Source organism: Eufriesea mexicana, unplaced genomic scaffold (assembly GCF_001483705.2).
Source record: "Eufriesea mexicana isolate 0111107269 unplaced genomic scaffold, ASM148370v2 scaffold3966, whole genome shotgun sequence".
In the NCBI taxonomy this organism is placed as follows: Eukaryota; Metazoa; Arthropoda; class Insecta; order Hymenoptera; family Apidae; genus Eufriesea; species Eufriesea mexicana.
In genome coordinates, this window is record NW_016911967.1 from 39,031 (window position 1) to 52,684 (window position 13,654).

The 13,654-nt window shown below is 30.9% G+C and overlaps 3 protein-coding genes across 4 annotated transcripts in view; 2 read left to right on the top strand and 1 right to left on the bottom strand.

The window, feature by feature from the left end:
- The first annotated feature begins 532 nt into the window (after window positions 1-532).
- Window positions 533-2,145, top strand: RpL18 (ribosomal protein L18). Of its 2 annotated transcripts, none has more exons than XM_017905565.1 (4): window positions 533-607; window positions 746-832; window positions 1,436-1,642; window positions 1,812-2,145. In XM_017905565.1, exons 1-4 carry the CDS (start codon window positions 605-607, stop codon window positions 2,079-2,081), a joined length of 567 nt encoding a protein of 188 aa, XP_017761054.1. In that variant the 5' UTR covers window positions 533-604; the 3' UTR covers window positions 2,082-2,145. The 2 variants fall into 2 exon arrangements, with proteins under 2 accessions (XP_017761054.1, XP_017761055.1); XM_017905566.1 differs by having other exon boundaries at window positions 607-615.
- A 176-nt stretch (window positions 2,146-2,321) lies between these two features.
- Window positions 2,322-5,052, bottom strand: LOC108551417 (uncharacterized). The gene is made up of 11 exons (XM_017905570.1): window positions 5,035-5,052; window positions 4,721-4,832; window positions 4,531-4,637; window positions 4,396-4,467; window positions 4,216-4,316; window positions 3,984-4,087; window positions 3,529-3,770; window positions 3,267-3,442; window positions 2,929-3,073; window positions 2,660-2,859; window positions 2,322-2,569 (listed from the first exon to the last, which is right to left on the bottom strand). The coding sequence occupies exons 1-11, from the start codon at window positions 5,050-5,052 to the stop codon at window positions 2,341-2,343; spliced, it is 1,506 nt and encodes a 501-aa protein (XP_017761059.1). The 3' UTR covers window positions 2,322-2,340.
- Window positions 5,053-6,677: 1,625 nt separating this feature from the next.
- Window positions 6,678-13,654, top strand: part of LOC108551422 (uncharacterized) — an 11,360-nt gene continuing 4,383 nt past the window's right edge. Inside the window, exons 1-11 of the mRNA XM_017905583.1 lie at window positions 6,678-7,218; window positions 8,299-8,449; window positions 8,517-8,675; window positions 9,265-9,677; window positions 9,758-10,235; window positions 10,336-10,676; window positions 10,749-10,957; window positions 11,047-11,332; window positions 11,408-11,547; window positions 11,727-11,876; window positions 13,039-13,631. Coding sequence (XP_017761072.1) covers window positions 8,327-8,449; window positions 8,517-8,675; window positions 9,265-9,677; window positions 9,758-10,235; window positions 10,336-10,676; window positions 10,749-10,957; window positions 11,047-11,332; window positions 11,408-11,547; window positions 11,727-11,876; window positions 13,039-13,631 — 2,892 coding nt within the window. The 5' untranslated portion in view covers window positions 6,678-7,218; window positions 8,299-8,326. The remainder of the gene's footprint in view (window positions 7,219-8,298; window positions 8,450-8,516; window positions 8,676-9,264; window positions 9,678-9,757; window positions 10,236-10,335; window positions 10,677-10,748; window positions 10,958-11,046; window positions 11,333-11,407; window positions 11,548-11,726; window positions 11,877-13,038; window positions 13,632-13,654) is intronic.

Consider the following 13,654-nt stretch of genomic DNA (forward strand, 5'->3'; position numbering starts at 1 on the left):
TATAATATAAGTTATAATTAATTTATTTCCATATAATTTAATTTTAATTTGAGTACTTCAATTTAAACCGAAATATATTTAATCAAAGACACGTAATCGATTAGAAAAAGATGCTTTTTAAAATGTATTTGAAAAATGTATTAAGCATATTGATTACTATAGTATAAAATTTAAATTAATAATTAAAATACTTTTAATATGTTTCGTTCCTTTTTGTGTGTGAATGTCTGTAAATGTGAAAATGCACTTTTCTTAAATGATCGCATATAGTAGTTTTTTAAATTTGTATTATACAATTTTTTTTCTTGTTTTGGCAATTCTGATTCTGAAGTGCAACAACTGACATATCAAAATAACTAACCTAAAGTAATCTAGTAAAGAAACAAAATTATTTATTTTTGCACCTGTTGTTATATATACCTAGATTCCGAATAAGATTTAATGCAAATTTATGACTAAGTCATTCATTCTATAGTTTTTATATAGTTAGTATTCTTTGTATAAACTTTACCGATCACGTACAGCGCCCTCTTGGACATCCGTTTACATGAGACTCTATCTAATACGCGTATGAGCTCGACCGTTTCTTTTCCGGTTTATCAAAATGGTAAGATGGTGCGGCAACATCGTTATATTCGTAAAATCAATAAAGATTTGATTCATCTGTGACAATCAAAATGAATTAAGTTTTTAATTAAATTTGAAGAGTGTTAAAGAAAGTTAACAAAAAGCATTTCATTTACAGGGTATCGACATAAACCATAAACACGATAGGAAAGTTCGGCGTATAGAACCTAAATCGCAAGATGTCTACTTACGACTTCTCGTTAAAGTGAGTATTTCCACGTGGATTCTCAGATATTCTTTTTATATTACAGTTTTAATTTTATGTTACATTTTAAATTTCGTTTAAAAAATACTGTTAAAGTTTAACATAACCTTTGTTAACGGTCAATTGTGTATTACTGTTGAAGTAATTCTATATTGTTGTCATAAACACGTGAGGTTTAATTTAGACAAATTTATTTTGCGAACTGCACTCTGTGTCAGGTCTGTTATAGACTGATTCAATTTGAACGTTCGCTAGAAAAAGTTAGTCAACTTTCCTATTCCGGCATTCTGTTATTATACAAAAGACGATTATTTTAGTTGACACAATTTCGTACAAAAATGTCACAAAAGTTCATATTTCTTGGGAGATATATAATTCATTATTCTATTCTAGTCCGATTTATTAATTTTTATTTGTCTTGAAGTACGTATAAACAACTTTTCATTCATTTATATTTTTGTAGTTTTATACTTTTTCTGATAATTTTTCATTTTATATACTAAATAAATATTTATGTAATATATTAAATTTTGTAAATTTATGAAAAACTTACATTAATATTAATGGTTAATATAAAGGTCTATGAATTTATTTTTGTTATAGTTATACCGCTTTCTGGCTAGACGTACAAATTCTAAGTTTAATAAGATTATCCTCAAGAGACTTTTTATGAGCAAAATACACCGTCCCCCTATATCACTTGCACGTATAGTCAGATTTATGAAGAAGCCTAAACGAGAAAACGCTATTGCAGTAATTGTTGGAACAGTAACAGATGATGCTAGGATCTTTGAAATTCCTAAACTTACTGTAAGTAACAGGATATAATCTTTGTTTATTATAGAATATTTTCCCTTGCTTTTGTTAAATAAATCTTATTTTATTCCTGAACTATTATTTAATTTGTCAGTTGGATTTATTAATTTTTTTTATTTATTAAAAATGTGTAGTGTATTTTATTTATGTGTTATATATACAGGTCTGTGCTTTACGTGTTACTGAGAGAGCTAGAGCTCGTATATTGAAAGCTGGAGGTGAATTGATCACGTTTGATCAGTTAGCATTACGTGCACCTATTGGAAAACGAACAGTTTTAATGCAGGGTCGTCGTAAAGCACGTGAAGCAGTGAAACATTTTGGACCTGCACCTGGTGTACCACATTCTCATACAAAACCATTAGTACGCTCTAAAGGTCGAAAGTTTGAAAGAGCAAGAGGTCGAAGGCGAAGCTGTGGTTACAAGAAATAAATTTTGTTTATTTGCCATCATTTATTTTATACCATCTGTTTAAATTAACTTGCAGTACCTAGGCATTTTGTCTACATATTTTATATAGCAAGTTGAGATGGCTGGAAAATAAATGTTGGATTGGTAACAAGATTTTCATATATTATTAATTCCTTTACATTTTATTAAACCTGATATAAAAAGTTAAACTATCTCTATAAAATAATTTCATATAATAATTTGAATTATAAGTTTCAGAATAGTAATGGGTAATTAAATTTTATGTAGTTCTATTTTTAATTTCTTCAGAATGTTCTGTTAATTCTTCCTCTGGTTTCTCTTCATCATCTGATTGTGTTTCTTCTAAAGCAGTAACATCCGGAAAATATAGCTTTGATTCCTCTATACCTTTCTCTGGATTTTCACTTACATGATAAGGTCCAATGCCAGCAAACCCTAAAAATGCTTCACATCCAACTTTTTTAACAACACATACAAATGTCTCGTATCTAAAAAGTAATATTAAATTCTTATCTTCAATCATAATGTTGATACATTATTAGAACTCATATTTCTTACAAAATTTTTTTAATATCTACCCTGTCCTTTCTCGTGCATTTAACTCTAATTCTGTAATATTCTTTGCTATAAGTTTTGCTTCTGGTGGTTTATCAGATTCAAAAATGCCAAAATTAATAACTTCATCTTCAAATTCTTCTAAAACCATTTTTAACTCATTCTTTCTTGTGTAGTCATATTTGAATACTACTATAGGTACATTCATGGTTTTATCTTCATACTTTAAAGATGAAATAGGTATATTGTTTAATGTTATACTTGTCTTACAAATGTTGAAGTTTATACTTACAGGATATGTATTATTAGTATAAGTGGGAAAAATTGTGCGAAAAACAATTGCTTTATTTCTACAATTTAATGGTGTCCAAACAGCTGGAAAAATTTCATTTTCATTTTCACTTGTTATATAGGCAGGTCGATATCGTGTAGCGAAGCTGTAATCAACAAAATATTTAATTAAATCTGAAGTTAATTTTAGAATTACGAAACATGTGGAAAAATATATGATTTGAATGAATACTTTTATGAACCGATATGAATATTATATACAATAAAAGAAAGTATTAAATAAGTATTACAAAGTTTCGAAATTTTATTAGAAAGTATGTATTCTACATATTTACTTACCATTCTTCGTTAAGTATCGTTTCTACATTGGGTAATTTCGGTTCTCCAAATAAAAGACTTAACAAGTATTTATGAATATCAATTTCAGGTTTTGTTTCATTAATTTTTAATCGCATAAACATACATTTCCCATCTAGAAGCAGTTGTTTAGAATTTGGTGGTAATATGTAATTAGACTGTAAAATTGTTTAATAATGAGTATAGTATTTTTTCGTAAGTTGCTTAATAATCGCTATTTTTTATTAAAAACATAATATATTACTTCATTAAACATGGTGGCCAGAATATTTTCATTAAGTCGTTTTCGTATTTCTTGCTCAATAGTATAATTACCCAGAAGTATTTCATCAACTAATTCCACGTATGGTGGACTTGATTTTTTGTCTCTTTTATGGCCTTCTTCATCTTTAAAAACCCATGGATAAAGTAAAAGACAAGTCTCTTTATTTAATGAAGTGGTCAGATGCAACATTTCGGCTTCATATCGGGCTACAACTTCAGCTTCTATAATAATAAATTTAGTAAATAAATATATTATTTGAATTATTTCAATAAAGCATGCAAAACTAAGTATCATATGAGCAGCAAGATGTTTTCTTTTAGCTTAAAACTTAAAATAAGGTTTAAAGTAAATCAACAATTAAAAATAAATAAGTATTATAGTATATAATAGTGGATTTTATTTGAATTGTGCAAAACAATATAATTTTGCGAAACCTTTACGAGACTTTTTTGCTGCTTCTTTAGCTATTCTAGTTTCTTCAATAATTTTTAATCTTTTTATCTCTTCCGGACTTTTTTCCGATACATCTATAGAAAACCTGTACGTGTATAATATGAAAGTAACTATTTTTAAATCATGTTAATATTTTTTTCGTTATTTAAAATTAAGTTATTCATTATTATTTTTCAATAGAAGTAATATAGGATAATTATATATTTTACATACTCATGTTCTTCGCTATTTTGTACTCGTTGCAATTCTGATGTTAACACTTTTAATAATTGCGGGCACTGGGCACCAAATATCAAGTTTACCATTCGACCATTCTAAATAAAAATTATTTTGAAATACATATTTTATATTTTATTGCGAATATAATTGATTTCAGTCATACTTCGAACTTACGTGTATAAACATCCATATCGGCTCACTCTTCCCTTGAAAACGCTCCAAGTCAGTAATATAATCACATTTTGCCTACACATATAACCATAATAATTAGTTATTTTTAATTAACAGTTATTTACAATTAGAAATTACCGTTGCATAACTTAACGCATCTCCTCCAATTTCCATCTTAATTTTTTTAAGGGTGCTCACCATCCCTGTACAAGGTCCACTCCATTCCGAATATATATCGACCACTAAAAGATTACCAAAAAATTGATATATAACATTTTCAGAACCTTTATTCAAATTTAATTTTAAATAAATAATATATACATTCCTATTAAACCCGTTCTTGTGAGAAGTTTCTCCCATTCTTCATTATTAGAAACTTCAGTTTGTAATGCTGCGGGCGTTGTCTTTTTGGCCATTTTCCGTGCAGATTTTAAACCACCCTATAAAAAGTTAAGCATTTTCGGTACACCACATTTAAATCACAGTAACTTAATACAACTTGTAATACACCAATGATTAGAGATATACAATAATTTCTGTAGAATAAATTAACATAGCATAATTTAAAAATTTTTTAAATTAATTATAATTTACAATGAATATAAAATCGTGGATATAAGTTTCAATAAAAACGTAAAGTACCCTTTTTCTCCGTAACATATTTGATTGAATTATTAAATATTCTTTTGAAAAATTATTTTATCTTATGATATCACTGAAGTTAAATCACGATCTCTTTGATCTATCTTGAACGATGTGCAAAGAAGAACTGTAGAAATCGTATATTTTGAAGTCGGGGGACCATTGCCTTCCGATTTATTACACGGGGACATCGGTGACATGGAGGACACGCAAACTCTACCGATTAAGGTGGCTTCTCGCTGCACAAATACACGCACAGATAATTACAGTGCACTAGAGGATCGAGGATTCCACGGTAAGAATTTCTTATGCATTGCTATCGGCATGAAATATTAATCTTACGCTGTATTCTGTAATTATAGCCGCGTGTATTGGTATAATGCTTCATAAGGTAGCACGATTTATCGAGCCGCATGAATAGTTGCACGATAATGCTGCTAAATTATAAAGCTCCTGTCAAAAGATATAAATTTAATCTTTGAACATATTAAATCGATTATGGGACAACAGGAAGGCAATTTCTTTCTCTTCTGTTTGAATGATGGAGATATAACGAGGCCTCGTGTAATGTATTACTTCCGTATCATTTTATGGTATTAGAAATTGAGTTTTCTTTTCCTCTGATATAAGAATATGATTACAGTAAGGTTCAGTAATATTCTATCATTTTAATTATTTTATACTCTTTATTTATGTAAATTTATATTTTATATTAATCAACAATAATGTGTATTATGAAATTTATTTAATTGAAAAATTGGTACGTTGGCTCTAAATTTATGTGTTGTCGTATAATTATATACGATATAGAATGTGCGTGCCTATCAAGTTTAGTCTTATTTACAACATAATGACATAATTATGAAGTAGCATGCAATATAAACATGCTAAGTTAATGTTATAGATATGTCAAAATATAGTATATAGCTTTTATGAGTTTACGAAGTATAGAAATATAAATTTTTTAACAAAAATTTTTGAATGACAATCAATTTTTAGTTACTTTTATTTGTAATCGATATTTAGAAAGTTTTCAAGTAAATTTGAAGTTGCAATAAATTTTTATCGATTAATTATATCTTATTAATTATTAATAATTAATTTAGATTCGCTACTACAATGTTTTAAATAAATATTTATTATTCCTTTCACGTACCAATTCAATTTAAATAGTACTAAACTCCTAGGTGGCGTTAGCATCAAGTGGTTGTGTATTACGAACACGCCTTTCTTCTTTCAAAGCAATTTTTATGACGATATAGCAGTGAACACTTCTACGTAGAAAATACATCGATTAATGTAACTATATTTATAATTTTTTTGAATTACAGTTTTTGTTATATATAATATAACTTTATATTCTTTTTCTCGTTAATGACACTACTGTATTATAAAATTTTTAATCAAAGTGCATTTCATTTTATCATATTGAGGTTGTATTGAAACAGTGTTTAGTACAGTGGTACCAATATGATAACAAATGAAATTATTTTCATCTTGTATCATTATACGTTCAATTTATTTATTAAAATAATCGTAACTTTCTCACTACGTGCAAATAAATGTTCACAAATTATGTCCCTTTCTATTATCTTTCAGTAAGAAAGGAAATGTCTTGCTGTTTGCAATCAACTTAGGGCTATTTGGTTTTAGTTCAAATGGTTGTTCCATTAAGTTAAAAGGTTGATTAACACATAATCGTCCATTTACACACTTTACAAACACACTGATTGTTAGCATTACAGATAAAATTGAATTTTAACGCTGATTATGCCATCTAGATATATCTTAGATATGAATGCCACAGTTCGTGGTTTGCTTTTCTCTTATTCTCCCCTCCTTTCCAACCATTTCCTTATCTGAATCAGCTGATTATTGTTTTCGTATTTCCAACGAAACAGACCGTTGCCGTAGTTATGATACGTGATACCTTTTAACGAACGACTTTTCCGAACATCCTCGTCGGTGTGTCGAAACGGACAACGGGTCTGACAATTTATCGCAAACCAAGAAGAGTACCGACGCGCTTGAATATTTCGAATAAAAAGATTGACGTTTCGCGGGCGGGGTGACATCACTATCATTTTCTGGTTGTGTTGTGTCAGTCACTCACAGAATGACGCAGTAGAAGGTCGTCTCAGAGATGGCGAGCTTCCCAGTATGAAAATACAGTTTTATGGCGAGGTAAATTGAAGACTCTGCTTTCTGCTAGTTTAAAAACTATTAAAATGTAGACATTTTTCTGTAAGACAAGTAATAACGATATCAGAGAAAAACGATAGCTTTGTTGTGAAAAAATTGCCTTCTACCCCTTTGTTCAACGAAATGTCAGGGTCGCTATTTTAATGTTACAGTGTTAATTTATTTTTTGTAAATTTATTATTTTTATGCTATTTTAACGATAATTATTTAAAATTTCATTTCATCATCGTTTTGACATTTGTATTTGCTTTTTATTAATCGTCCCTGAACGTACACGTCGAACAGCTGTAGTAGATTGTGTAATATTCTTTAACAGGCAAAATAGATTCTCCCACTACTTTGCTGTTACTCATTTTTGTATTATCAGATATACAAATAGTACTTTATACATTCTTTTGTACAAATAATAATTCTACCTTGAATTAATTCTTAATTTCTTCATTTTGCTCAATTTTTATTTGTTATGTATTGTATTGTTATTAATAGAAATATGTATGTTACATACATTTGATATTTAGACAAATAAATGTTGAATATGCAATGTATGCAAATTCTTTCATGTTATTACATGTTTTTTAAACATTTACTGATTTAGATATCTATCGTGGATCTACATAATGTTTTAATTTACATATATACATATATGTAAGTTATCTATTTCATATTGAAATAATATATCATATATTTAAATTATATTTTTATAAAAATATATATAATTTACACATGTATTATAATAAAATTGTTAATTTTGAGCAATTTTTTAATGAAAAGATTAAATGATGTAAAATGTTATGTTCAATGAAATTATTATTCACTGATTGTTTAAAAAGATCAACAAGTATTGTTTTCTTATTATATTTTCATATTAATAAATATAATATATAATTGTACATTACAATATTTTCACATATTTATACAATGAGAATATAATTTCTTTCTATCATTCAATTATTGAATGTTAAAAATAATTATTTAACTATTCTAGTTGTACTAAATTAAAAAAAGAAAGATTTATATTAATACTATGTAATTAATATTTATTTTATATATATTTATTTGTAGGTAAAAATATTCAGTTTGGGAAGAAAAAATGTCTGCAGACTCTCCAAGGCGTGGTGTGCATAAAGGAGTTCAAGTTGTATCACCTCAGCCAATAGTTGATCGTTCAATTATAGATAGTGTTGCAGGAATAATTAATGATATTGTTCCACAGGTTGGTACATTAAAATATCTTTTCGAAAACTTTTTATTAGAGTACATATTTTATTGTTGAAATATAGGCTTATGCTGGCACACCAAATTCTGAAAACAAGGAATCTATATCATGGGCACGGTTTGAGTATGCAGACATTAATGATCCTGTCCTATATCCAGACTACAATGAAGGCTCTAATACACCACCTTTGTTATTGGTGCTTGGTTATACAACTGGAGTTCAGGTTTGATCTTTTATATTTGTTTCCTTTTTCTTTTAAATTATTATATTACTTGTTGTATTACTACATTGAAAGATTTTGTATGTTAAAATAATTTTATAATATATTTGTGATTTTATACAAATGATATGTAGTTTAGACAAAGATAAAGTAGAAAGTAAAATTTAAACAGTACATATGAATATATATAAATTGACAAATGATTCAATTTAAGTGTATGTATTAGATACTGAGTATAAAAGGCCTTTATAGATTTATCAAGTTTCTAATTATAGAACACTGTTCTTGTAGTATCTTTAAAACTGTGTCTGTGTTTATGAATGACTTGAATCTTATTTTATCTAGGAGGCATAATATGTAAACAAGCACATTCATTATCAAAATAAAAAGGTACATGTAGTTTGCAGAGATAATAATATGATATTTGAAGTTCAATTGTATAAAAGAATTTATATATTTAATTCTAGTTACAAACTTTTTGTTTATAAGACCCATATAGTAATTATATAGAATATAATGTCATATCTTATATTGTAATGTCATTATAAAAGCAATGTTAAAGACACAAGGTAATATATTTTGCTTAATATAGGTATGGTTGATAGCAGCAACAGGAGAAGCAACTGAAGTGTTATCATGGCGACAAGGAGTGATTCGTACTCTGAGAATTTTACCAAATCCAAAGACTGATGATGAACATGTTGATTTGTTTGAATTGAAACGGCCAATGGTAGCAATATGTGATTCAGCTGGACCTGGACCACAATTTTGCAACATAAGTTTCATTTCTCTGAAAACTGGGGAACAAACTAAAAGCATAAAGTTTAAAAATCCTGTTTGTGACGTTTTGGCAAATAAACGATCCATAGTAGTAACATTTTTAGAAAAAATCGCGGTGTTTGATGCTCGAACATTGGAAGATGTATTAACAGTTACTACATGCTATGCTAGCCCTGGTCCAAATCCAAATCCTGTTGCTTTAGGAACAAGATGGCTTGCTTACAGGTAAGACTTTTACGAACATTTAAAAATCTTAATAATTATTTTAAGTGAATTGCGATTTCTCTAATAAAAAATATTTTTAGTGAAAAGAAGTTACTACCAGCCAAAAGAAGTAGTGGTGGTTGTGAAGGTGAGGGAGTTCAAAGTTACACAGCGACTGTTCTGTACGCGGCAAAGTCTTTAGGAAAAGGTTTGCGTGGTTTGGGAGAAACTGTTGCTTCCAGTTTAACTGGCAATTCAGTGTCACCGGTAGTCATTAATAATATGGGCAGCGATGTAACCCAACCAGGAGTAATTACAATATTAGATCTCCAAGCTGCAAAAGAGGAAAAAGAGTTAGATGATGCAAATATAGAGACTGTAATTGCTCATTTTACTGCCCATAGTGATGCAATTGTTGCCATGACTTTTGATTTAAGTGGTGCATTACTAATGACCGCTGATAAAAGAGGGCATGATTTTCACATATTTAGAATTCAGCCACATCCAGGTGGTCCCACTTTGGCAGCAGTACATCATTTGTATATTTTACATCGTGGAGATACTACTGCAAAAGTACAGGTATGTTTATTTTTAAATTAGATTTTTACATCTGCAACTTATGTCTGTAAAAGTTTATATATTAATATATGTCTTCATGATTTGTATTTTACTGTGGTAGGATATGGTTTTTTCGAGTGATACTCGTTGGGCGGCAATTTCAACTGTTCGGGGCACTACCCATGTTTTTCCCGTTGCACCATACGGTGGTCCGGTAGGAATACGAACTCATTCCACACCTCATGTTGTAAATAGACTTTCAAGATTTCATAGAAGTGCAGGTTTAATGGATGACGGCACCAGATCTCATTCTCCCGTATCTCATACAGAGTTGCCTTTATCAGTATATCCATATTCTAATCCAAGACTTCCTCCGTATCCTCATCCAACTGTCCTACACCCTTTGGCACAGATACGACAACCATCAACGTTAAATCACATAAACAGTCAAGCTCAACAGAGGTAATCTTAAATTATTTATAGAAATTACAGTTATTTCGTTCTGTACTTTTATTTATATCTTATATTATGTAGTAGGCCGCAGCAGCGACAACGATTGCATTCAGATGATAGTGGAACATTGCCATTAAAAATATGCGCTTGCTTTGCACCACCAAGAGCTTGGATGTATGCACAAAGAGAGTCAACAGCAAAAGTTATGAAAAGGGCAGTTGACTCTTTGTTCATTATGGCATGTCACGGAAATATGATACAATATGATCTAGAACCTAAACCAGTTGCAGGTGAATATGATATTAATCTGTAAGCCAGGTTGTTGAAAGAATTTAATGTCAATACATATTAAAGATTATGATATTATAACATAATTTAGGTGTACCAAAAGAAAAAGTATGTGACGATACGATGATAGAATTAGATGTCGAAGCTAAGGGTCAATGGCCCCTTTTAAGATCTCCAAATTCCTTAGAGATTGTGCCACCTTTGCCAACTTCTAGTTCTTTATTGAGTATCAATACGATACCAAAAGATATTCAAGATGGCGATTTAGCGGAAGATCGTTGGTTAAGTCAAGTAGAAATTGTAACGCACGCTGGTCCACATAGACGTCTTTGGATGGGACCACAATTTGTTTTCAAAACTTACAACGCAACTAGTGGGTTAGTTTTACAAATATATACGTGTGACTTTGTTTTCTTTTAAATTTGTTATAAAATTAAACTTTATTGATATAGAGCTCCTGTGAATCTTGTGGAAGCTGAGGCCGTTGAAATTGGTGTAACCGGAGGATCTCGCCCTGCGAGATCGAATCCAGTCAACATGCCGCACGCTGCATCCAGATCGTTGGTACCCGTGGTCATTGATGGATCAGGAAGTAAGTTTATAAAAATGTAAATATGTTAGACTTAGAATTCCACTCAGTTGTATTTAAATATTTGTTGCATATATTTAAAATGTATTAAATATATAAAATATAGAAGTTATTAGATTTAAACAATTTTTCATAATATGATGATTTTATGGAATTTGTGTGACATTTCATTTATTGTTTAGGTAGTTATGAGCAGTCCCCAAGATTTATGGAAGCATACGGTGATCCCTTAGATAGTGAAAATGTCGGTGTTGGTGGCGGTGAAAATCAATTGAGAGAAGATCTGGCTGAAGCTATGCTGGAGACGTCAATTGCACCACACCGTGCACCAGGTAAGTAATCATATGAAACGTGTGGTGCTTTGCTTTGAAGTAGAAAAGTACGAATCCCGACATATATCCCATTTGTCGATATTTCGTAAAATTTGTATACATCGTGGTAATTGGTAAGGGTAATGAAAGCATTTTGTATGATTTGAATCGTTGAAACATATATTTTTGAGTGCCTCAAATACACGATTTTAATACATTTTCGAATTTATGGTTCTTACAATCGTGAAAATCTTCCTGCTAAATGCAGTATAGTTAATTGTTATCGTGGCTAAATTTTCTTAATATTTATAGAAAATGATTCAATGTTTATAATCATATTTTTCTAAAACAATTTAGATCATATTTCACTTTATTTTAGAAGTTTGCATTAATTCGAAGTTAGGAGTATATTACAATTTTTGTAAGCACGTATTTAAATAAGGGTACGAAACTCGTACTTTCTGCATTTGGTGATGGATGATTACTAGATTGTAAGTTTGTGTGGATACAGAACTGGCCAGAGGCAGGTATCTCCGTTTTCCCCCTCCCCTTTAATGATATTACATCTAATCACTAACAGCGATACATTTTATCAACGTCTACCCTTTGAGTCGAGGTAAATGGTTGAAAGGCTGTGAGCAGTCTACTAACCCTGTAAGAATCTTTTCCTTTTTATATTCCAAAGAATACAAAAGAAAATCATACAGTTCGATAGCAATCGTTCGAACTTGTTCTCTTAATAACATATCACTTGATCTCGACACGTATATTGTGACGTGAAGTTTGTGTTTTTGTGGTGTGCAGTGTGAAGATTCGGACCAAGTATCAGCTTTACATTAGAAGTCACGATTAATTCTTCTTTCTCTTGCTCTCTTTCTTTCTCTCTCTCTTTCTCTCTCTCTCTCTCTCTCTCTCTCTCTCTCTCGTTCTCTTTCTGTCTTTTTTTCTTTTTCTATCTCTCCTTCCTCCATTCTCGTAACTCTATATTCCCTCACAATGCAATATTTCAATTAGTAGTCGAAGATGTCACTTGAAATCTCCTTCATTGTCGAGCCGTTTCGAGAACAAGAACACATCATTATACCTCAGGCGATGTATCTTATAAAAGAGCAAACAAAAAATTAAATAAGGGAGATATTGTGACTCGATATTGATACCTGCCAACGGCTTTTTCTGTTACTAGGGAGGCGATCGGTATTTGAGAGGGTGGGTCAACCGGTAACTAAAGTCGTCAACCCTTTGGGCACCGTGATTACTGTATCGGCCGATGAGGAAGACATTAACTCCAGTCAGGAATTCGATTCCGCGGAGGAGAGCCACGTGCCGGAACCACCTAGGAGCGTGTGCGCCGAAGAAGGTCCGGCTTCTCTCGGCGATCTAGAGCCGGAGAGCCAAACTTTGCGTGATCTCACCAAGATCTGCGCAGAAATGCGCTCAGCTAGCGAACCTGCGATCGACAGCGTGCCGGATGAAAATATATGTGAGGTGAAGGAAAGGAAAGCATTATGTGTAGAGATTGCTCCCATCATGAATCCTGGAAATTCTACCATCGACTTTGAAAAAGAGGAAGCTTTCCGTGATGTACCGACCAGCTTGAGTCTTTGCGTGGAACAAGGTGAGATTCCTAGCAGCCCTATGACCCAGGCAAAGGAAGCTGTCTGGTGCAAAAAATATGATAAAAGAGAAGACAGAGGAGTCCACGAGAGGAACGTGCCTGAGGCACAGTACGTGGTCAATTGTGACGAAGAGAGCGTCGGTTTGATGGAGAATAAGGGAGTACACGGGAGAAAGAGTACAAC